The sequence below is a fragment of the Balaenoptera acutorostrata genome, chromosome X (assembly GCF_949987535.1).
Source record: "Balaenoptera acutorostrata chromosome X, mBalAcu1.1, whole genome shotgun sequence".
In the NCBI taxonomy this organism is placed as follows: Eukaryota; Metazoa; Chordata; class Mammalia; order Artiodactyla; family Balaenopteridae; genus Balaenoptera; species Balaenoptera acutorostrata.
In genome coordinates, this window is record NC_080085.1 from 1,844,893 (window position 1) to 1,869,195 (window position 24,303).

The window sequence follows — 24,303 nt, forward strand, 5'->3', positions numbered from 1 at the left end:
GCTTCCCGCCAGCCCCCTTCCAGGCACAGGGGCTGCGACTGGGGCTCCTGGAGGGTCTGGGTGCAAAACCTGACGCTGCCCTTAAGCTCCTGGAAACTCAGGCCCCTCGGCAGGCACAAGTGCATAGTCGTAACACTAATGTCCCCTCGTGGGCGGAAAGAGGGAGGCTCGGGTGACCTGCAGATGCTTGCAGTGGGACTTGGTGCGTAGTAGGTGCTCATAGACGGCTGCGCATCCTAATTGGTCCCCAGCGACGTGTTCGCGGCAGGGCTGGTGGAAAGAGGGTTGCTTGGGTGACCTGCAGATGCTTGCAGTGGGACTTGGTGCGTAGTAGGTGCTCATAGACGGCTGCGCATCCTAATAGGTCCCCAGCGACGTGTCCACGGCAGGGCTGGTGGAGAGAGGGAGGCTCGGGTGACCTGCAGATGCTTGCAGTGGGACTTGGTGCGTAGTAGGTGCTCATAGACGGCTGCGCATCCTAATAGGTCCCCAGCGACGTGTCCACGGCAGGGCTGGTGCGGGGCAGCGGGGGGTACAGGCTGGTGCCGCCAGGTCCCCACCTGCAGGCCTGTCTGCACGTCGCAGCCGTCAGAGGTCCTGGAGAGCAAAGCGACGGGCGGTGAGCCGTCCGAGAGCCTGCCGGCCAGAGCGACAAAGCGGGGAGCAGGTCACGGGGGCCTGAAAGCAGTGTCTTTGCCTGAGGAAACCCTGCCCCGGGCGGATTAGGATTTCACACTGAGACGCTTGAGCACGTGGATGGACCTTGAACACAGAATGCTCGGTGAGAGAAGCCAGACACAGAACGACACAGCGTGGGTGAGTCCATTGATAGGAAGCGTCCAGAACAGGCCAGTCCACAGAGGCAGAGGGTGGGTCTGTGGTGTCAGGGGCTGGGCAGGGGGGATAAGGAGTGAGTCTTAAATGCAGACGGTGTCCCTTCTGGGGGATAAGCATGTTCTGGAACCAGATAGAAGTGGTGGTTGCACAGCCTTCATTATAAACATACTAAATGCCACTGGATTGCGTGCTCTAAACGGGTGAATTGTATAATCTATGGATTCTGTCTCAACAAAGCTCTCTTAAAAAAGCTCTTTTTTATCAGCCAAAGATGAGATACAAATTGGTCAGGAGCTCAGAGGTTTTCTGATCGGGCTTCTGTAGTTTTAGAGGCGGCGAAGGGGATGGGTGGGCTGTGTGTGGGAAGAAGCCCTTAAACTGGCAGGAAAGGAGCCCTCAGCTCGTTAAAAATGTTTTCTGGTTTTTTTTGAGATAAAATTCACATGCATAAGAGTCACCCTGTGAACCCTCTGAAAGTGAACAGTGCAGACGTTTTTGTTTAGCACGTTCACAATGTTGTGCAACCGTCACCACCATCGAATGCCAGAATGTTCTTATCACCCCCATAAGGAACCCCGTACCCGTGAGCAGTCAGTGCCAGTCCCCCTGACTCATTTGTTATCCACCCAAGTTTCTCCGAGTTGAGCTTGTAAGAAAACTGAAATCCAGCCTCCGCTTCTCTCCAGACCCTAGACTTCCTCATCGTATTTTTAGCAAGTCTGAAACCCGCGCGTCAACAGAATTTCTGAGCCCCTGAGCACTGGGAGGGAGCCGGGGTTGAAATGTTTGTGAAACACTTGCGGGGGTGTCACGGAGAGGCAAGGACAGCGTGTTTCTGGGCCTCAGTCCCAGATGCATTCTGTCTTAGCCATAAAGGAAAATATCCACAGTTGCAGCCACAGAGCCGCCACCGTACCGCATTTCCCGAAGGCATCCCCTGAGCTGTAAACCGGGGTCAGAGTGTTTCCCGGTGAGTAAACCACTATCTTCCACACGGCTCACGTGACACCTCCTCCAGGCAGGCCTCCAGGTCGGCTCACACAAGACGTGCAATTGCCCCCACTGCCTTGTGGTCCCCGCTGCACCCTGTCCCCACCTTTAGGGATATTCAAGGGTCTCTCTTCCCTAAAGAACCAGGAAGCAGGGCTAGTGTCATTGAAGGTCCCGTCCCCATTGGGTAACAGTGTGCCTGGATCAGAGTCGCAGCTCGTAAATGTTTGCAGAATGCACGGGTCCTTTGCCTTTCCAAGACGTCTGTGTGTTTTGCTCAAGGCAGCTGAGATCCTGGGAGCATCTCCCTCCTCTTTAAGATGGGGATACCAGGGACTTCCCTGGTGGTGCAGTGGTTAAGAATCCGCCTGCCAATGCAGGGGACATGGATTCGAGCCCTGGTCTGGGAAGATCCCACATGCCGTGGAGCTACTAAGCCCGTGGGCCACAACTACTGAGGCTGCACTCTAGAGCCCGCTAGCCACAATTACTGATCCCACGTTCCACAACTACTGAAGCCCGCGTGCCTGGAGCCCGTGCTCCACAACAAGAGAAGCCACCGCAATGAGAAGCCCACGCACCACAATGAAGAGTAGCCCCCGCTCACTGCAACTAGAGAAAAGTCCACACGCAACAACAAAGACCCAACGCAGCCAAAAAAAGAATTTAAAAAAAATTTTTAATTCAAAAAAAAAAGATGGGGATGCCATTGGCAGCAACATGGATGGATCTAGAGATGATCATACGAAGTGAAGTAAGTCAGACAGAGAAAGACAAATACCATATGGTGTCACTTATACGTGGAATCTAAAAAATAATACAAATGAGCTTATTTACACAACAGAAGCAGACTCACAGACATAGCAAACAAACTTATGGTTACCAAAGGGGAAAGCAGGGGGAGAATAAATTAGGAGTTTGGAATTAGCAGATATCAACTATTGTATATAAAATAGATAATTAGCAAGGACCTACTGTACTGCATACTGAACTGCATTCAATATCTTGTAATAACCTATAAGGGAAAATAATCTGAAAAATATATATATATGTATAACTGAATCACTTTCCCGTACAGCAGAAACTAACACAATATTGTGGCTTAACTATACTTAAAAAAAAAAAAAAAAAGACGGGGCTGCCGTCATCTTCCTTCGGAGGCGTCTTTGGTGAGGGGCACAGCCTGCCAGGAAAGCTGAGATGTTGGCTTGACAAACACACCACAGGGGAGGTGGAGAGAGAGGGGGGCTTTGGTCTTCCGCTGACCTCACGGTGGGTGGTGGGCTTGACCTTTGCACCAGGGGGGATGTCTGGGCAGACGGGCCAAGGTGGGGGGGGGGTGACAGGTGTCAGGGGGCCCTGACGGTCCCATCGCGGTGTGACCTAACGCCCTATGTCTCCCCACAGGTCAAGGTGACTTTGATTTGGCCGATGCTCTCGACGACCCCGGTAAGTGCCCGTCTTTCTCCGGGAGATGCTGTGCTTCGCAGCCTGTGGCAGCTCTGTGGCAGCTCGGGGTTGGCTGGGGCGGGGATTCCGAATTCCAGGCAGGGAGAGCTCTGGTTTTCACCCCAGATCACAAGCACCGGGAGACGGACCTCCACGTCCTGCCTTAGCTGTGGGGCTCGGTCTTACGTCTTGGTAGGTCTGGGCTCCCCAAGCCAGGGGTCTGCGCATACGCTGGAGGGTTTTCCTTTGCTTAAATGTGGTTCACCTCTACTCGCGGGGCATCTACGACTTGGAAGACCCCCCTACACCCCGCCTGTTTGTGGCCACTACCCTTGGGGTCAGCGGGACCTGCTTGTCAGCTGGAAAGCTGACTGTACATCTCCTGGGCCCGGGAGGAAGGTCTGGATTAAGGCCCACAGTCGAGCTGGGTGGCAGGAGCGTTCAGACCTGGGGGGCTTGGGGAAGAAGGAAGGGGTGTGACCTGCAGGCACAGTGGGAAGAAAGATGAGTGCTTGTCTACTCAGAGAAAAATCAGCTTCTTCTGTCATCAGGGCAACCCCAGGTCACTCATTGCACGTCAATTACGGTGGATTTTCCGAGAAGTAAAGAAGGGACGTGATCAACAGACCCCCTCAACTTAAAAATGGATGACAACCAAAAAAAAAAAAAAAAGAAGCTTGAGAACCAGGGGAGAGAGTGACCTCCAATAGCAGCCTGTCACCTCTTCTCCACTATTTCCTAGAGACTATGAGCCAGGGGGCGACACTTAGTACTTCTGTACTCTCAAAGGAGCTGCTTTTTAAAACGAAAATACATCTTAGGCATAATAAAATTTTAACAAGATTTCTTCTCTAGAGAATGGCATTTTGAAAGATATTCATTATCTAAGTCTTTACATTTCTGATATGTTGGAATTTTTACTATGCATTATTTTGTAATCAGAAAAATTGCAAACATGTAAGAAATAGAAAGAACAAAATAATGCATGAGGAAAAAAAGAAAAAGGATGGCAACCAATGATGCAAGACCAGCTCCCTCCCCAGTTTTCCGCACTAACTGAGGCTTTTGCTAGTAGTAACCGTGACAGAGCAGATATGAGATTATTGTCAGAGCAGCAGACAAACCTAATGAGGCAGGTCAAGGCTGACACACTGCTTCCCCCGTCAGACTGCAATGGTGAAGGGCTCAGTCCTTCCCAGAGTGGACGGGCTGCGAGGTCAGGGTTATAGGAGGGCCAATGGTTGCAGTCACACTGCGGGGCATTGGGAGGTATCCCCCCAGATTCAGCCTGGGTGGTTGGCACAGGGTCTGGGATGGATAAAGAAGGAGCACGCCCAGGGTAGGGCACACGCAGCTGAGGGCTGTGGTGCAGAATCATCGGAGGCGTTTAATCGGTTAAAAAATATCGTCAACCTGTGAACTGGCAGTTCCCCTCCTAGGAAGAAAGGGAAGGATTGAAAGGAGAGACTCAGACACATACGTGTTTACAGCTGCGTAATTCATCATCGCCAAAAGGCAGAAGCCACCCAAGTGTCCATGGACGGATGGATGGAGAAACAGCCTGGGGTCCGTGCACACAGTGGGCTGTGACTCAGGCACGAAAAGGAGCGAAGCTCTGACCCAGGCTACCACGTGGATGGACCTTGAACCCACGATGCTCAGTGAGAGAGGGCTTTCTGCAGAGGGGAAGGACCCTGTCCACTGTGCCCCCGGGCAGCTCCAACCTCCCTCACCCTTGTCAGGTGCCACCCCTCCAAGCATCTTCCCCAAACCCCCTCCTCCTGCTGCCCCTGTCTGCCCCCCCGACACTCCATCCCCAGACTCACCGAGCCTGGCAGACAGGTACTGTGCACCTGATGCCCCGTCCACGAGTGCTGGCCTCGGGGAACCGAAGCCACCTGGGAAGCTGTGCACCACCCCGTTTACACACCCCCGGCATCAACAGGCACAACGCAAACTTCTGTCACGTGAAGAAACACGTGCAAGAAAGTGAGAGAAGCATTGTCCTGGAATCGGGGGGAAGCTTCTCTCCAGATCGGCCGTCACCCGCCCGGGGGAAGCTCCTCTCCAGATCGGCCGTCACCCGCCCTACCTCTGCTCTGCAGGCGTGTTGTCACCTTGCACGTCTGTCTGGCACGAACTCTGCGCGCCCCTCTGCCCTCTGGATGCTTTTTGCTCAGCCGGTCATCCTGCGAGCGTCCGAAATCTCGCTCCCTCACCTCCTGCAAGGCTCGGAGGAAACTCACTTCCTGAGGAGCTGAGCTGACCACCTCAGGAAAGCTTTGCTCCCCCACCTGGACCTCTGCACAGCTCCCGTGGAGACTGGTGGGCGTGGGTTTTAAGGATGCTTTTGTTCTTCCCCCCCCCCCCCCCCCGAATACAGAGTGGAATTTGTGTTCATATCATGTCTGTGTTAGTGCCTTGAAATTCTCATTGTTTATTAGGGCGTTAACGATTCTTTCTTTGAGCTGCACGTAAATCCTCGATGCGTGTTGAATGTACGTTCTCTCTTTGTCCGCAGAGCCCACCAAGAAGCCAAGCTCAGGTGAGTGACTACTGCCCAGAAATGAGGCTACGCCCCTGAGACGAGCTTTCTGACGGTGTTTCTAGGGACGTGGAGTGTGTGAAAGGGGGGCAGGTGTTTAACGCAAAGCCTAGCCCTTGGGGAACTGGAAATCAAAATCTCAGTGAGACATCATTCCTACTAGGACTGCTGGAATCAAAATATGGGCGATACCAAGTGTCGGTGAGGGTGTGGAGACACTGGAGCCCTCGTGCGTTGCTGGTGGGGATAGAAAATGGTGCAGTCTCAGCGGAAAACAGTCTGGCAGCTGCTCAGAAAGCTACGTATAGAATTTCCCTATGATGCAGCAGTTCTACTCCTGGGTATAGACCCAAATGAACTGAAAACAAGGACTTCAACAGAAACACACACACTTAGGTTGATCGTGTATAATTCCTACGTTAGCCCAGGAGAGAACAAATTAAGAATAAAGTTGATGAAAAGAATAATAAAGTTGATTGAATGAAGAATAAACTTGATTAACTAAATAGAGAAAAATGAAGAATAAGCTGGATTAAATGAAGAATAAAATAAACTTGATTCAATGAAGAATAAAGTAAACTTGATTAACTAAGTAGAGGTCCAGAAATTTTACAAAAAGAAAAGAAAGGAAAAAAAAAAATAGTAGGAATAACGTAACGTTAATTACTGTAGATGTAAAATGATTTAACGACTATGTTAAAAGACAGGGCTTAAAGCACTTTAATATGCTATTAAACAAAGTGAAAGTAAATGTTTGGGTAAAGATTTGGAGACAGATACTAACCAGAGGAAAATGGCATCATGTAGCAACGTCAGACAAAATAATCTTCAAGGAATAAACAGTTTTGGGGTGTTTTTTTTTTTTGCGTACAATGTAAAGGCTAAACAGTTTTGTAACTGTGTGTATGCAGTTTTTTCTTTAAGTTCTACGTTCTGAGGCTTTATTTCTAGCAGCTAAGTGATTTTTAGCGGCTCGATGGTGATCTGTAAGTCTGTGAGCAGCAACTGTGAATAAAATATAAGCTCTAGTTCTTATTTTGTAGGCTGCTACTGACGGAAGGACATTTTTCTCTTCCAAACATGCACTGTTGTCTTCCCCACAGATATCTACCCAAAGCCGAGGCCTCCGTACCAGCCCCAGCCTGGAAATCCCGACAACAGTGGAAGTAAGAACGTTCATTCATTTCAAAACAAGTCTGATGAAAGGTGCTTCTTTTTGTTTTGTTTTTAACTACGAGTTTTCATCTGGCTGCTTCTGAAGTAAGAGCCAGCTTAGCTTTTCCGGGGGCGGGGGGAGCAGATTGCATTATTTTATTTCCTTGTTGCTCAGACACTTGGAGAATACTGAGCATTTGGAGACGTTGGTCATTATTGTGCTGGAATTTTAATCAGGCTGGAGGACGAGTCTTTTTCTAGCTGTTTCCGTGGTTCCTAATGACTTCCCGTGCACTGTGCGTTTTAGGTCATTTATCCTCAGTTTCTCCTTTGTTTTAAAAGCTTGGCAGACACTGCGCCTATACATCACTTTTTTTTTAAAAAAAAGGGGGGGGGCCGGGAGGGGGGTAATATTAGCCAATAGCCCATAAAGTCCTCAGCAATTCAAAAACCCTAAAGACCTAAAAGCTGACCAGGCAGAGGTGACCAGTGACACTGGCCAAGTTGACGACCTGCGGAAGCTTCCTGGAAGCTTGGTGTGGCCTTGAGATGGGTGGAAATTCATCTCCTCGGCGGTGGCGATGGCCACGGTGAGGGAGATGTCACGAAAAGTAAGACGTAAGGTTCTACGAAGCTGTTACCTAATTGCAAAGCAGCCCAGGCCACTAACTGCATTAGTTAAGGGACGCTTACGTCACTACTTTGTCATCCTTGATACCGAAACTTGGCCTCTGTACACCGATGCCAAATTGAATCTCAGAGACAGAGTTTCAGGTGAAGTAGAAAAGAATAGCTTCGTTGCTTTGCCCGGCAAAGGAGAACACAGTGGGCTCCTGCCCTCAAAACTGTGTCCCTACCTGGGGTGGGATTCGGTGAGGAGTTTTATAGCCATGGTTCAAGGGGTGGGGTTGCCGAGAGGACCAGGGTACCTGCAGGACCTGCACTCCTTCAATCTGGACATCACTTGGGCTCAGGTGGCCTCCTGATGGGCGTCTGTGCTTCTCAGAGGTTATCAAACCGTGGCCTTCTCTGTGGAATGAAGAATGATTTATCAAGTAGTCAACATCGTCCATTTGTTGGGGGTTTCGATATCTGCCAAGCAGTACTGTCATGTGTACCCTCGAGGGGGAACCAGGACCTGCCCCAAAGGCTGCACTATTGTTTCTTCACTGCTCCTCCCTTGTCTCTGCGTCCCCTCCCTTCCCTGATTAGCAACTGCTTGAATCTGCCCGTTGGAACTCAGGGTAGGTCGTGGGGGCTGAATGAAGCCTATTTCCTGTAATCAAGAAACGGGGGGACACAGGAAGGCTTTTGTGCCCAGGAGCCCCACTGGGTCCTGCTCGGTTTCATCCTCTTTGTTTTTTTTTTTCCCCTCCAATTTTAACATCCCAGCTCCCTCGATTCCTGTCTTGTAAAAATTCCTCCCAGCCTTTTCAACAAACTATTGTCCGATGGAGCGCTATTATTCTACAAGATGCCGATGGAAATCCCTCCTGGGGAGTGTTTCTTGCTACAGTCTATTTGGGGATCTCGGGTTAAACGTATTCCCATGGGCTTCCCTCCTACGGGGTGCAGAGAATGTTAGATGCTGGCCATCCTGTAAGATGAGTCACCAGGACCAGGGTGACTCATCCACCCCAGGGCGTGGGTAGCAAGCCTCACGCTTGGGAGGGGTCGCTCTATGACTCAGGGTTCCAGCAGCTGACACATTCCAAATTAGAGGAAGGTTGCTTTCTGGCCTTTGTTTTCAAGCTTTGCTAAAACCCAGTGGGGAGATGCCTTTAAAATGGTGCCCCCAAATAATGAATTGATATTTGATATGAGTTATGTGGCTTTTGGTATCAGCCTGACGTTCCCTTAGATGCTGGTTCTTCTGATGGTTTATTGTTTATTGGGGAACACGTCTTGATTAAGAAGTTTTGGAACACTGAGCAGCCTCAGTGAATATGCTTTCTGCCTGACCCATTTGGCATGATTCATAATGAAACGATAGAACATGTAAAAACAGGGACGCAGCAAACTCAACACACACAGCAAACGAAGAAGGGAAAGAACTTGATTAGAACTTAAGTATGGAAACAGCAATACAGGAGTAGAAGGTCTCCTTAAATTTCATGCTTGCTCCCTGGCTCACCCAGTTCCTGTATGTGTCTCTCGAGAAGAAAGGTGAGTCATTGAAGGCAGTGGTGAGCAGTCCCTTGAATACAGGCTGTTCTGGAACATTCTGCTGTGCAAGAAAGGCCCTGAAGGCGGAATGGGAGATCCTGGCAGAGACAGTGTTTTGTGCCAAGGCTCTGGGGCAGGAAGCTTGGGCTAAGTTTGAAGGACAGATTAAGGGCATTTGTGACAAAAGTTAAGATTAACTCCAGTGAGGGCATGTACACACGCACAGCAGGAAGGGTAACACGTCATCAAAAATGTGAGATGCTTTTGTCCTAATACTGACGACGGGCTTTTGCAAACAACCTGATGTTTGCGATAACGCTAAACATTGGAACATTCACAGGGCAGCGTCTGCCAGATTCATTTCAGGAATCCATGAACTTCTTGCTTTCAGAACCAAATAAGGAGGTTCTGGTCCCCGAGATCAACATGGTTTTTAAAGCTTTGGAGACTTTGAGTACCAGAGGTTCTGTGAAAGCGATAAACAGCAAATATAAATAAGCCGGAATATCATTTTGTATTTCGGTCTTTTGTATTGTGTGAATGGTTCATTGCGGGAAGATGTCATTCTTTTCCTAACATCACCTTGGTGTTTTCCAACAGATATCTATCCAAGGCCAAAGCCAATGCCACGTCCCCAGCCTGGCGGCTCTGACAACAGTGGAGGTGAGTCCTGAGTATTGAGACGCCTTCCGGAAGCGTTGGGAGGGATGTAACAGACCACCTTGGAATTCTGTCCTAGGACGGTGAAATACGAGTTGGCGTTTGAAATATGCAGAGGTTCTTTAACAAGGAGTTCACCTGCTGTTACCAATCCCTCTGTTGATAGAGGATGCATTTTGTTTGGTTTGGTTTGGGGCTGAAAAAATGCAATGCGCCCCAAAGGCATCTCACGTCACTATGGAGGAAGGGGATTCTCTTTGTCCTTGGTTGCTCTGTTTTGGGTGTTCCGTTGAGTTTTGCTTCCCTCGTCAAGAGCCGTTTGGGGCCACGTTGCCTGAGTTCCCGCCATAGGTCGAGTGACGTGTTGGGAATCCAGGCACCTGGGGGAGGACCACTCGGGAAGGGATGCCGGCTCATGGTGGTGGGAGAATCGCAAGAATTCCGGGGCTTGGGCAGACACGTGTGCCGACAGATGGGTGCTGGGGAAAGGTCAGCTCTACGGGTATCCCCATTTCCAGCTGGTTTGGCAATGGGGAGTTCCCCTGTTTCCGATTCTCTTGAGATATTATTCGAACGTTGAATTCCTAGGGTGCAAAACACCGTTGCTTATGTCTGCCCAACCAGACAACCTTCAGAGAGACCCAAGCATCATTTCTTCCCTGCAGGTTTCAGCTTGGGGGGGCATCTCTGTCTCCGAGACCTGACCTCTAGATCCTAAACTGTGATCCTTTCTCTGTATCCCTTTGCCCTGCAGCAGGAGATCATGTTATACTTTGTAACATGCAATGCCATGCAATTGTGGTTCATTTATTTCCTTGAGTTAGAATGAAAAGCGCACACACACACACACGCAGGGATTTTTGCCTTTCCTCCACCGATGCATCCCCAGAGCCAGAAGCCAGGCGTAGCACACAGTAGGTCCTGTAAAGATCAGGTGCATGAGCAATGCCTTAGCTAATTTCAGCGACGGAGGGCTCACCCCTAAACGCCTTCATCAGGACACATACCCTCCACTGTGATGTTGGCTTGAAAGGTCTAACGGCCCCGCCTCCAAAAGGCTGCGCTCTTTGATTGACAGCGCCCAGCAAGATGTTCCTAAGGGGTTCTCACAAAGCTGTTCTCTCCTCCAAGATGTTTCAGGAGACACCCTTTTATTATTATTATCAATTATTATTGGCCACACGTCATGTGGGATCTCATTTCCCCCACCAGGGATCGAACCTGTGTCCCCTGGAAGAGCAGAGTCTTGACCACTGGATCACCAGGGAAGTCCTGAGACACGCCTTTAAGCGAAATAGAGCCCTTGAGCTCTCCAGAGGCTTCATCTGATCTTGTTGAAGACGCTGCCCTGTCTTTTGCTTCACACCTGTGCTGGGTGGCAGGACACACAAGGGACACCCCTTCCTTGGGGTTCCCCACGGCTCTGGGAAGGCTTCGCCGAGGGGGTGATCCTCGCTGAGAGAAGGCAGAAGGACTCCTGCCTGCCTTCTGCATCTGACACTTTTCATAACCCCCAGCAGCACGATTTATACCCTGGAGGGAGGGCTGCGTCTCCGCGTGGGTTTCTTGGAGACGGACCGAGTCACTTCTGCAGGGAGCAGACAGGGAGAGGAAGAGCCATCAGGGGTCTCACACATCATGAGACAATTAGGGGTCTCGCACATCATGAGACAATCCCCTTGGATCTCATGGTGGCCCCAAGTAGCAGGGCCTTCAACAAGTTTCCGGAGGCCAGAGGGGCATTTGACGTCCGAGCAGGAAGGAAAGGAGATCTGGGGACGCCAGGCTCGCAAAGCGGGGATGGTGGGTTACGGTGGTGTCAGCTTTTGCTGGGTGGACCCTCAGGGCAATAGGACCGTCTTCTCTCACGCGTGCATCTTTGGGGGCCATCTCTTTGGCTTCTGGAGAGGAAACGCATAGATTTCATGCATCCAGCCCCAAATGCTCCCACCCCGCCGGCCCCAGCCCGGGGTCGAGGGCCTTCCCCTATTTTCCTTTCCGTCCGCATCTTGCAACTTTGCGCTTGGCTGTGGGCATCTGGAGAGTATTAGCAAACGGCACAGCTCAGACCTGAGGGCTGGGGTCCCCCTGTGTTTGCAGGATGTGGGTGGGTGGGGTCAGGCAGGGGGCGGGAGGCAGGGGGCCCGGGGCGGCGGCTTGTGACCCGCAGGAGCTCGCAGAATGCACAGCTTCCTGTCTGGCACGGCCATCGTCCGTCTTGGGTTCTGCTGTCTCCTGACACCCCCACGGCACCCGGATCCCCCACAGGTCGGCTTATACCCAGCAGCCAGGCTCGCCCCAAACCCCTGAAAGCCCTGAGGTTTATTCTGATTCCGAAACACAGACCTGTCTCTGTGACCCGACCGCAGTGGGCAGCCCAGGCTGTGATCGCCATGCCCGTCCCCAGACTTCACCTAGAAGCATCCCCAGAAAAGGGTCTGAACGTTTGCTGCTTAGAAGAGCTTTAGAAATGGCAGTGACTAAACCCACAGATGAGCTTTGCCGATGCTTTGCATGTTAAATCTGATTCTATTCTGACAAAGTTAAAAAATCTGCTCAGGACAGGAGCAAGTTCAGTAAGAAGGAGGCCAGGAATATTCTGGAGGACCACAGGGATCGTATCTGGGTTTCTCCAATGGGCAACCTCGCGGTCTGTCCCGTGTGTGTTTTCCAAAACCACCCCAGCGATTAATTCGATTTTGGTGTCATCTACCTGGAGTCAGCCTTCGACCCCGCAGGTTAAGAGCTCGGTCCTACAGGACTGTCCCCACTGCAGACAACAGTCCCAAGTCCCAGCTCGTCACCTGTGACTCTGACCCACTGGCTATAGATCGGAGATTCCCACGACCCCGCCTCGGGTTCGGTTACTTTGTTAAAATAGCTCACAGAACTCAGAGAAATACTTACGTTTCTGACTTACATTTACCAGTTTATTGTAAATGTTGACAAAAAATTAATCGGTCGAGCTCAGAAGGACATGGAAAATTTTATTCGAGCCAGATTTGATAATTATAACCCAGGTAGAGCATCTCAGAAAAGTCTGAGAACTGTTCCGCCCCGTTTAGAAGTCAAGGCCCACTTCTATAAGTTTTTTGAGACAGAGGGCTGGACATCACAGCATGTACTAGTGACAGTTTACACAACCCAGGTCTAAGCGTCATTGTGGTCCCTTACAAGATGGAGAAGGAAGGTTACCTTGTTAGGAGTCGTCTTGTGGATGCTGGGAGAACGCTGCTGTTTATGGCTGAGCAGATATTCCTGCTGACGGGGGAGGTCCGACCAATGCCTAAGGCAGGTACACAATGCACAGCAGGGCGGGCGGGGGGAGAGAGGAGGCCAAAGGGAAGAGAAAATTTCTTATGTTTAAATTGTTCTTGCCCTGCCATAGAACCTGAATTTTATTTCACATAAAGGATATGATAAACGACACAGATGAACAGCCAGATGAAGAGACACAGGGCGAGGGGGTCCCAAGTGTAAGAGCTTCTGGAGTTGGGGTGCATTGCTTTCCACCATGTAGTTAAATTTACTCATTCAGAAGCTCTCCGAACCCTGTCTCCTGGGTTTTTACGAAGGCTCTGTCCTGTGAGCCTGACTGATGAACTCCTCGGCCACCGCATGGGGGTGAGGCTGGAAGTCCCAACCCTCCAATCACCGGTTGGTTGCCCCGGCGACCAGCATCCTCCAGGGCTTTCCAAAAGTCACCTCATTAACATAAACTCAGGTGTGGTTTGAAGGGGCTTGTTCTGAATAACAAAAGACACCTTTATCTCTTTTGTCACTTCACAAAAGACTCCTTTACCATTCCTACCATTTAGGAAATTCCAAGGGGCTCTGTGTTTGGATTAGGGAGGAAAACCAAATATGTACATTTCTGGTTAAAATCACAGTGTCGCTGGCTGCATCCTCTTTGTAAATCTTGCTTGAGGCTGGGGGGGGTGGAAGTAGCAGGTTGGGGTCCCCGGAGAAGGGCCCGCAGGAGGGAGTTTGCTGTCGTCTGTAGCTACCACCCCGCTCTTCCCGAGGCAGGCCTGGACGGGGAGGCCGCGGGGCGGGGAGAGGGGACAGAGCCTGGAGCCGGGCCCCACGCTCCCGGCTGGGACATCAAGGCCCTCCTGGGACTGGGGCAAGCCCCGGGGGGTCCGCCGTGCGGGCTGTGCAGCGGGGCTGCAGTAGGCTGCCCAGGTGGGCGCGAGGGGCAGGATAGCGTCCTCTGCAGGTTTGTAGCTGCCCCCCCGGACGGACCCCTTCTGAGGACGGCAGCTTAGCTTGCGCTGAGGGCTCGGAAAGCACTTCCTTGAGCGCTTGCTATGGGCCGAGCCTGGTTCTGGGCACCAAACGGACTGTACCAGCCACGCAGCAAGGCGGGCGGGGGAGCGAATGGGCGGTCCGGAAGCAGGGGCCCCATCCAGGGGAAGGCAGACCTGGGGGGTCCGAGGGATGAAGAGCCGGCCCTCTTCCCCCCCCAGGCCGTGTTCCCTCTAAGCTCTGCAGTCGGAGGGCGTCTGTCTCAGCGGCGGCCCTTCCCAGGGTGCTGGGTCCCCGCACACTGCCCGCAGGCAGGAACCCCGGCCGCCAGGACCTCTGGCGTCTGGCCCCAGTGCCCCCCGTGCCCCCCTCACGCTCACAGGCCTGGGTGTGCAGAGGGCTCCCCGGAGGGCGGGCTGCGAGGGCCCTGCGCTCTGTCCACAGGGTCCCTGAGCGACGGGGACCTAGATGCCGGCCGCCACCCGCCCAGGCCCGGGCCGTCCGCTGGCTCCTGTGATCTGTGACCCCCCCGTGGGAGGTGGCGCGCGGGCCCTCCCCTCCATCCCCGCACCGCGGCGGGTCCCTGCGTCCGTCCGTCTGTCCGCGCCGGGGCCTTGCGAGGTGGACCAAACTGGCCACGGCACAGACGCCCTTCAGAAGCGGGGATCGTCTCCATGTGAACGTGTGTGTGTGTGTGTGTGTGTACATGTGCCTATGTACGTACATTCCTTTACACACGTGCTTACATACGTGCCTCCGTATGCGTGTGTCTGCAGTCCTATCTTTATACAGATGCTGTGTCTATACGTGCCTTTATAGATGCATGTCTCTCTCTATGTATCTCTCCTAAAATGTATTTTTATTGTGATACAATCGACACATAACATTTTGTAAGTGTAAGGGGTACAGTGTGATGATTTGATGCTCTTATACATTGCGGTGTGATCACCACTGTCGCCTCAGCTAACACCTCTGTCCTGTTACATAATTAACCGTTTCTTTTTTTTGTGACGGGAACAAAGATCTAGTCTCCTCTATACATCTTTATAGTTGTGTATATATACCTTTCTACACATATCCTTATATAAGTATGTATATGTATATTTATGTGCGTGTTTATATATATACACACATAGATATCTCGCGCTCTCTCTCTCTCTCTATATATATAGGTATCTTGATATATATGTACCTTTATATATGTGCATATACCTATGTACATATGTACCTTTATATGTATACACACATATACATCCTTATAGATATATACCTTTATGTGTATGTTTATGTTTCTATACATATCTTTATATTTATATACTTGTACCTGCATAACACTTTTCTGTATGTTTGTGTTTATATATTAATATATGTGTTTATACACTTGTATAAAATTTAAAAAACACGAGAAAAATTTTATAAAATTACATTTGTATATACCTTTTTATATGTATGTATGTGTGTGTATAGCTTCATATGTGTACGTATGTATGTATCTTTATGTATGTATAGATACATCTTTATATGTGTACATATATCTTTATATATGTATATATTTATGAGTGTGTATAAATACCTTCATATGTGTACATATCTATATCTTTATATATGTATACATCTTTATATGTTTATATGCCTTTCTATATATACATATAAACTTCTCTCTGTATGTGTGTATGTATAGAACATTATATATGAATATATCTATATTGTGTATAGATATCTTTACACATACGTATATGTATATATGAAACTTTGAGTGTAAGGTTTTCTCCGTAACTGAAGTGCGAGCGGCCGCATAGACTCTTTCCCGTATCAGTGAACGTGCAGGCCATGTGCACATACAGGAGAGAGACGCACGCAGTGCCAGGCTCCGGAGGGTGACCTACGGGGCTTTGGTTTCCCAGCAGGCGAAGTTTCTCGTGTCTTTCATGCTGTGATTCTCTTTGAGAAGAGTTCAGAGACTTGCCCCTGATACTTTCCCAGGGTCGTATTCCTCTTCTGGACAAGCACGTTGCATCCAGCCATCTTTTCCGTGGTGTTTAAAGGCCATCAAGAAATAGCTTTGTCTTCAAGGTTATTACAGTAACAATTGGGGAAAATTAAAAGTGCCCAGTGTCTAACAAAGAACGTTTACGATCGGGATTGTCCGCCCGATCTTCCTTCTCACTGAGGCGATTCTGTACCTGGGTCCCTGCAGGAGGGGGGCAAGCCTGCATTAATTCGGAGCCCTGGTTGGGGGGAGGGCATGTGTGTGCTCTGAAGGCACAGAACTTTCTAAAGGGCTCCGTGCGGCATGGGCTTTCCCACCCAGAAGACCTGACTTTGGCGGGCGGTGCGGGGACTCCTGTGGGCATCCCCTGGTGGACCCTGCTTTGCCATCACGTGGGGCTGTCTTTGGGGTGAGTCTTGGGCCCGGCTTTGGTGCCATGGCCAACATCCCAGGTGGATACCTGTTGGAACCCAAACTCCGCGTCCAGAATGTTCCTCAAATCCATCTTCTCTCCTGCAGGAGGCGGTGGCAGCTACCCCCCCAGTCATGACGGCCACGGAAGCACGCATGGTACGTCCAGCACCAGGGCCCGCGTGGGTGGTGAGGCAGGGCTGGCGTTTCCGGGGCTCCCGTGCCTTCCTCCTGGGGTCTTGGGTGCTGGAAGCCTCTGTGCTGGCGTTGATCCTCTGAGCCCTTTCTGCTGACCCTCTGCTGGGCCTCGTCCTGCCCTCCAGGTGCTGCCCCACGCACCTTTGTCCAGGTAAAAAGACACAGAACAACAGGCCACAAGCGTCGTCAGGGACAGAACAGCCGATGAATTGGAGATTCTTTCTGGGGACGCCAAGAACGAAAGGAACGTTCCACAGGAGCGATAAATGGGGTTCTTGTCTACATCAGCTTTTCTCAAAGTGGTGGGTGGATCTTGGAATCTTCAGATGGTCTCTGGTTCTGTAAGGGAAGACTGGAGGCAAGATGTCACAGCCGGGAAAACAAAATGCTTTGGATTCACGTTTCTAAATTGAGATAGAATTGACGTAAAACACTTTATTAGTTTCAGGTGTACAACATAGTAATTCGATATTTGTATCTATTGCGAAATGATCACCACAATATGTCTGGTTAACATGCATTACCAGAGCTCCAATTTTTTTTCTTGTGATGAGAACTTTTAAGATCTGCTGTCTTAGCAACTTTCAAATAAGCAGCACGATATTATTTTTTTAAATTAATTAATTAATTTATTTGTTTTCGGCTGCATTGGGTCTTCGTTGCTGCACGCGGGCTTTCTCTAGTTGCGGCGAGCGGGGGCTACTCTTCATTGCGGTGCGCGGGCTTCTCATTGCGGTGGCTTCTCTTGTTGCTGAGCACGGGCTCTAGGTGCGCGGGCTTCAGTACTTGTGGCACATGGGCTCAGTAGTTGTGGCTCGCGGGCTCTAGAGCGCAGGCTCAGTAGTTGTGGCACACGGGCTTAGCTGCTCTGCAGCACGTGGGATCTTCCCGGACCAGGGCTCGAACCCGTGTCCCCTGCATTGGCAGGCGGGTTCTTAACCACTGCGCCACCAGGGAAGTCCCACAATACAATATTATTAACTGTAGTCACGATGCTGGGCATTACATCCTCAGGACTTAATTATTTTCTAACTGGAAGTTTGTGCCTTCTGACCCCCTTCACCCTCAAATCAATCTATAGATTGATTGAAAGCATCATTGTTTTCTGTGTTTCCTGTGTGTGAAGGGTTTTGAGCATCTTCAATGAGTTGACCGACTATCTTTTTGGTTGAAACTCCTATTTGTTTCACAAATACGGGCCACAGCGGAGGTTGGGGGGCTGCCAGGCTGATTTCCACATCAGGCTCTTGGAAAGACCACCTGCTTCTGTACATGTCTGCACCCCTGTTCTCTTGGCTCCCAGCTGGGTGAGGCTGTGAGTCACCTCTGAGCTTAGCATCAGGGCTTGGGTCATTCAGGGCAGGAAGTCACTCAGCTTCTCCCTGCAGGTGGCAACACGTGTTTGGGGTGGCCTTTCCTTGTGAAGAATGCAGAAGGGCCAGGGCTGACCTTGTGCAGCGGGGAAGGGTTTGCCCAATGACGGGGTCCCCTCCTCGAAAACATTTTACTCATCAGCCCTTTTTAAGGGCTGGCTTTCAATGGCCGGTTTTTCTAATACCCACCGTATGAGTGAGCCCCGGCGGCCAGAGCCAAATACCCCAGACAGAGCAGCTTAAACAGCAGACGTGTATCTCTCCCCGTCCTGGAGGCTGGAATGTGAGATCCAGGTGTGGGCAGGGCTGGTCCCTCCCGAGGCCTCTCTCCTGGGCGTGTAGACGGCCGTCTCCTCCCTGTGTCCTCACAGGGTCGTCCCTCTGTGTGTGTCTGTGTCCAGATCGCCTCTTCTTATAAGGACACCAGTCCTATGGGATCAGGACCCCCCTCATGACCCCATTTTACTTTAATCATTTCCTTAAAGACCCCCATCTCCAAATCCAGCGGCATCCTGAGGTTTTCGGGATCAGGACGTCAACATATTAATTTTACGGGGACACACTTCAGGCCATCACAGCTTGTGTCCACGTGGAAGAGGCCTTTATTAAATGACCTCTCAATATTTAAATCGTACCCACATAGACTATTTCGCTTCAAAATGAACCACCTTCGCACCCAGCATTTTGTTTTCATCTCAAATCTGTCTTTAAAAATTGCTCTCCGGGGACTTCCCTGGCGGTCCAGCGGTTAGGACTCCGCGCTCCCAGTACAGGGGGCGCAGGTTCCATCCCTGGTCGGGGAGCTAAGATCCCGCAAGCGGTCAAAAAAGAAAATGCTGTCCGGACACAAGAAGGTGTAGAGAAATCTCCTTTATTTCTTACTAGCTGAGGTGACTTTGTTGTCTGTTTCTGTGGGAGGCACTTCCCTGGCCTCGGGGGCTGGGGTTTTCCCTGGTTGGCCCGGGAAGCGGGTTCGGACCTGCTGTTAGCAGACCCGCTGCATTTGCAGGGCGAGCCCAGCCCTGTCGCTGTGTGCTCAGGGGACGCCCTGGGGTGACCGTGTCCCTGCCATTGGCTTGGGGAGAAGCAGGTGGGGTCTTCGCGGGATGTCACAGCCTCTGCTTCGGGATCTTGGCTTTCTCGTCGTCGCTTCCTTTGGAGATGTCGCCGGCATTTCCTTCCTCTTCACATGGCCTTTCTGTCCTGCAGGAGGAGGGCGCTACAGACCCAGCGACCATGGGAGTAATTATGGTAAAGGAGTTCTTCCTTAAAAGCTGCATGAGGAGAAATTCTCCTTCTGGAGAACTAAACCCCATGTGGGCGCCGCTGGGCAGCGTGTCCTGTGGGGTCCTGCATGGAAGCTCCCTGACCACCTGGGTTGCTAATCTGTGTCCTCACCGGTCACCAAACCTGCGGAGGGCTTTGCCTGGGCTGCACATTGAAATCCTTTCAAGAATCGGAGGCCTGCTTACATGTGTTACTGTGCTTGCACGTGTGTGTATGCACATGTGTGTGCCCGTGTATGCATGCATGTGCATGTGCACGTGGCTGGGCGCGCACATGGGTTCCTGTGTTTATGCATGTGGACATATGTTCCCATGTGCACGTGCGTGCCTGTGTGTTGTGTCCATGCATGCATGTGTGTGCACTATGTGCATGTACGTAAGGGTGGATGTGTGCATGTGTATACGTGAGTGTGGCTCTTGTGTGTTCACGTGTACACATGTGGACGTGTACCATGCACATCTGTGTGGAGACATGCATATATGTGTCTGTGCTCACGTCCACACGGGCACAATGCATGTGACGCCTGCGTGCATGGCTGCATGTGTATATGTGCGTGCTGGGTGCCTATGTGTGTATGAGTGTGTGCGTGTGTGCACATATTTACACGTGGACACGTGCTTGTGTGCCGCACGTGTGTGCATCCGCGAGTGTGTGCGCTCGTGTGTTGCACGTGTGTGCACCCGCGAGTGTGTGCGCTCGTGTGTCGCACGTGTGTGCATCCGCGAGTGTGCGCTCATGTGTCGCACGTGTGTGCATCCGTGTGTATGTGCGCTCGTGTGTCACACGTGCGTGCATCCACGAGTATGTGTGCTTGTGTGTCCCATGTGTGTGCATCCGCGAGTACGTGCGCTCGTGTGTCGCACGTGTGTGCATCCGTGAGTATGTGTGCCTGTGTATATTTGGGGTGTGTGCTGCATGTGTGTGCACATATGTGTGGTATTCCCTGAGCCATGCGGTGAGAGCCACGCCCCCTCCACCTCCATTGGTCCCGCTCCCCGCTTAGCTGTAACGCCTGCATCTCCCCCTCCTAGCTGTCTGTCCCCACCTGCCCGCTGGGAGGTCAGCTCCGTGAGAGCAGAGGTTTGGTCTGCTCTGCTCGTGGCCACGTCCCTACCATCTTCATGGCGCTGGCAGCAGAAGGCAGCCCGACCAGCTCTTCCGAATAAATGAATGACCGTGTGCTTGTCCCCTTCCAGGTGGAGATGGCTATCCCTCGCACGGCAACCCACAAGGTAACACACAGGGGCGGGGCACCCCACCTTTCCCAGGAGCGAGCTCTCCACGTCACTGTGGGATGAGGTGGGGTAGACGTGTAATTATTTCAGCCTGAGGGTGTTCAGGGAGCACCTACGGTTCCCATGCTCGTCTGGAAGCTCCTGAACACACGTCTGTCCTTCAGGGAGGGGTCCATCCTGTGGGGGTCAGAGAAGGAGGGCAAGGACTGTCCTCAGGCTGGAAGATGCCTCGGAGCTCTGAGAGCAGGGCTGGGGTTCGTGGACCTGCCGCTGGGCCACCAATGGTGTCCCTTTCATTGACCACTACTGACCGGAAGCCAAAAAGGAGAGGAGAGGGGAAGTCGTGGCATTCAGCCATGGAGAACCCCCAGACGGCACTGCCAGCCCCATCACAGGTCCAGCAGTGGAGGCTGGAGTCTGGATGGTGGGCTTTTGTTGTGTGTCACTGGGAGGATGGGGTCCCGCCTCTTGGTGATCTGGCATTTAGGTGGAGGGTGACAGTGAATCCGCCCAGCTGACCCCATGGCTTTGGGAAGAAGAAAGGTGTTGAGGTGCCTTTCCAACCTTAAGACCCTGTCCCCATGCCGAGTCTCAGTACTGCTATTTGCCGGGTGTATGGACATTCTGGGGAAGTCCATGGATGCTTTTCTTCTCGTGGGCAGGAGGTGGGGCAGGAGGGGTGCATCTCAGGGCAAGAATCCAGGTCTGACACATGGTTTGATGGGGTCCACGGCAGGACAGAGGGACGCATCCTAGGCTGGGGCAGAACGGAGGTGGGTAAGGATGCTCCTTGAGGGGACCATCTCCAAGGCCGGGTCTAAAGGACGGGTGAGAGGCAACCAGGACGGGAGAGGTAGGTGCTGTGCTAGGTCGGGCTGGGTACACCCCCGGGAACAACAGTAGTTTATGGGGCCAGGGTGTGGAGTGTGATGGGCAGGGGGCAACACTGGTGACTGGCCAGGCGACCCCACGGGCACGTCTGCACTTTATACATGCTTCACGGGAAAAAGCCTGCCCCTGTTTATACCTATGTGATGCATGGATCAGAGTGCCAGCGAAGGTCAGGGAGATCAGTGTTAAGACCCACCTAGTTCCCAGACTAAAGAGGATGTTGTAGAGACAGTGGACGTGGGGATAAGAGGTCAGCCTGCAGGACCATTTGGTAGTCACCATGGATATCACGTGGTTGATTTGTATGGGGATGGCAGAGAGGAAAGAGGTGTATCAGTTAGCAGTGCTATGTAACAAAAGAGCCCCAAACATAGTGATTTTAAACAACCACCGTTGATTATGATTATGTGAGTCGCAATTGGGCTAAAACCAGCCCACATCCGTCCGAGGGGCCGGGCCAGGATGGGCCACAGGGCAGCCAGACATGGTACCAGAGAATAAAGAGAAGCATGACCAGGATAAGAAGCATCACAGCTTCGTGTCTGCTGGTTCTATTGGCTGAAGACCCAATTCTGAGGATGATGACCTGGACCGCCCCCCCCACCTCCCGTGCCACCAAGTCACATGGTAGAGGGTGTGGACGTGGGGTGGGGAGCCCTGGAGGGCGGGGTCCAGCAGGGGGCAGCGTGAGACAGCAGCACGAAGGAGGGCTAGATCCCTGGGTGCCGTGGTAACGCTCTTCCAAGCGTCACGGGAACTACAGCCATGGCGTGGCCATTCATCGTCACCTACGACACGCCGGGCACTTGCCTGGATCTGATGTAGGACATGGGTGGTTATTTTAGATGGAAGCAACGATTTGTTCTTCTGGGGACGTGTTGATTTTTGTCACATCAAGGTTCCATACCTTGGATTTTGTGCAGGAAAACCTAAGCTTCCCTTAAAGCATTGATGTTTGCTATACGGTTGTGTTCAGAGCCCCAGCATGATTTGAGCATTGGGCTATCAGCGCACTTTTTGGTTAAAAAAATTTTTTTGCATGAGTAAACATTCTATGTCCCCAAAGCTACAGATTCATCCAAATTCACAAATACATGAAAAAACATATCAAGCCTATCTTCTGCCCAAAACTGTTGGATGCCCCAGTTCTATAAGACTGGTTGGTAAACTCCCCTCGGGTGAAAGCAGAATCACTTCCTCCGGCTTCTTGTATGAATTCCATCATTTCCCCATGAATAGGAGGGTGGGGAGGGCCAGGGATGTGATTGCAGAGTTATTTACTATCAGCGGTGTTCCCGCTGGCTGTGTTTTTCTTAGACCATCTTGCTTTTCTGGATTCCCGCAGGCAACAGGATAGCAAAAATAGTGTCTCCTATCGTGTGCGGGGTGCTGGTGACCCTGGTGGGGGCAACGGCCAGCTATTTCCAGTACAACAGGAGGAAGAATTGTTGCAGGGCAAATGGCAAGTTTCCCTCCCAATTTTACCTTCCCTAAGTGTAAAGCCTGATAAATGTATGAATAAATGGAACAAAACAGAAGCAGACTCACAGATACAGAGAACAAACTAGTGGTTCCCAGTGGGGAGAGGGAAGCGGGAAGCAGGGAGGGGCAAGATGGGGCAAAGGGATTAAGAGGAACAAACTGCTGTGTATAAAATAAATAAGCAACAAGGATATGTTGTATAGCACAGGGAATAGAGCCAATATTTTATGGTAACTGTAATGGAATACAATCTATAAAAATGTTGAATCGCTATGTTGCATGCATGAAACTAATACAATATTGTACATTGACTATACTTCACTTAAAAAATTATTTTAATAAAATAACAGCCAAAACAACTTACGTCCAATAGACACATTGGCACACGAATCATAAGTGTCTAGGAAATTTGTTCTTAAAATGAAAAATGTTTCATTTTATTTAGAATTTATTACTTTTCAAAAAGTCTTTAAAGTAGTTTTGCTTTGTTTTTTTTAATATAGGCCTTGAGAGCTGATCTGAAGCCACACCTAAATGATGGCTTTTAAGATCTCTTCTTGTTATACATTTTTTTTAATTGAAGCATATTTGCTGTACAATATTATATGTTTCAGGTGTACAATATAGTGTTTCACAAGTTTTAAGGGTTATACTGCATTTACAGGCATTACAGAATATTGGCTATATTATGTTATAAAATTCTTTGACAAATGTATGTTAGTTAATTTATTTAACTTATGATGAAAGGCTAAATCCTCTTGAATACAATCTATCAGAAAAGTTCATGCAAAATACACACTTTGATTTCGTGAGGAAAAGGCTTTCTGTCTGCTTTTGTTTAATAAGGCAGTGGGTTTAAAAATATTGCACATAGAGTTGAAAGCAGTCACCCGCGATGTATCTGTGTGAGCTGTGTGCAAGTGTCACACTCAATAAATGATAGCATATTCTGAATTCAAAAATACTTTCTGGGGTCCTTCGCTGGTAATGTTATTTCTGATAAAGTCCAATATAGACCCCCTTGCATAATGAAGGGATTTTAAAGCTGGGACTTTATTACGGACACACGGGGGACCTGAGAGATGCTTTTGAAAAGATGCTTACACTTTTATTATTTTTTTAAGGTTTTCTCACCTGTAAGATTTGGTTTTACTGCCACAGACCTTACATAAGTAACTTGCTTTTGTTTTCAGTGAACTTTCAATCACAAGGGAGTCGGGAAAGATATTTGGGTGGAGTCTGCAGTTTTTGGACCCTTCTCCCAAAAGAGAACCACAGAAGGACTAAATTGCAAACCTTTCTGTCGAAAGGTGCACAGACTCCAGGGAAATGGGTTGGGGCCAGGGCTGGGGGCGTGCTGGGACTTTCTGCTTCACCTTTGGGTCC

At 50.6% G+C, this 24,303-nt stretch overlaps 1 protein-coding gene across 8 annotated transcripts in view; it reads left to right on the plus strand.

The window, feature by feature from the left end:
* The window catches only part of XG (Xg glycoprotein (Xg blood group)), a 41,538-nt gene that overhangs the window by 10,805 nt on the left and 6,430 nt on the right, over window positions 1-24,303 (plus strand). For 3 of the 8 annotated variants that reach the window (XR_009006753.1, XM_007173833.2, XM_057539074.1), the window contains exons 2-9: window positions 3,235-3,276; window positions 5,798-5,821; window positions 6,925-6,987; window positions 9,743-9,805; window positions 16,560-16,610; window positions 19,232-19,273; window positions 20,506-20,541; window positions 22,781-22,897. Coding sequence is in view for 7 of the 8 variants with exons in the window: in XM_007173833.2 (XP_007173895.1) it covers window positions 3,235-3,276; window positions 5,798-5,821; window positions 6,925-6,987; window positions 9,743-9,805; window positions 16,560-16,610; window positions 19,232-19,273; window positions 20,506-20,541; window positions 22,781-22,897 (438 nt within the window). In the remaining variant the exon portion in view is untranslated. Of the gene's footprint in view, window positions 1-3,234; window positions 3,277-5,797; window positions 5,822-6,924; window positions 6,988-9,742; window positions 9,806-11,014; window positions 11,877-16,559; window positions 16,611-19,231; window positions 19,274-20,505; window positions 20,542-22,752; window positions 22,898-24,303 lie in introns of those variants that run through there. The other 5 variants (XM_057539078.1, XM_057539075.1, XM_057539080.1 and 2 more) reach the window with 3 other exon arrangements.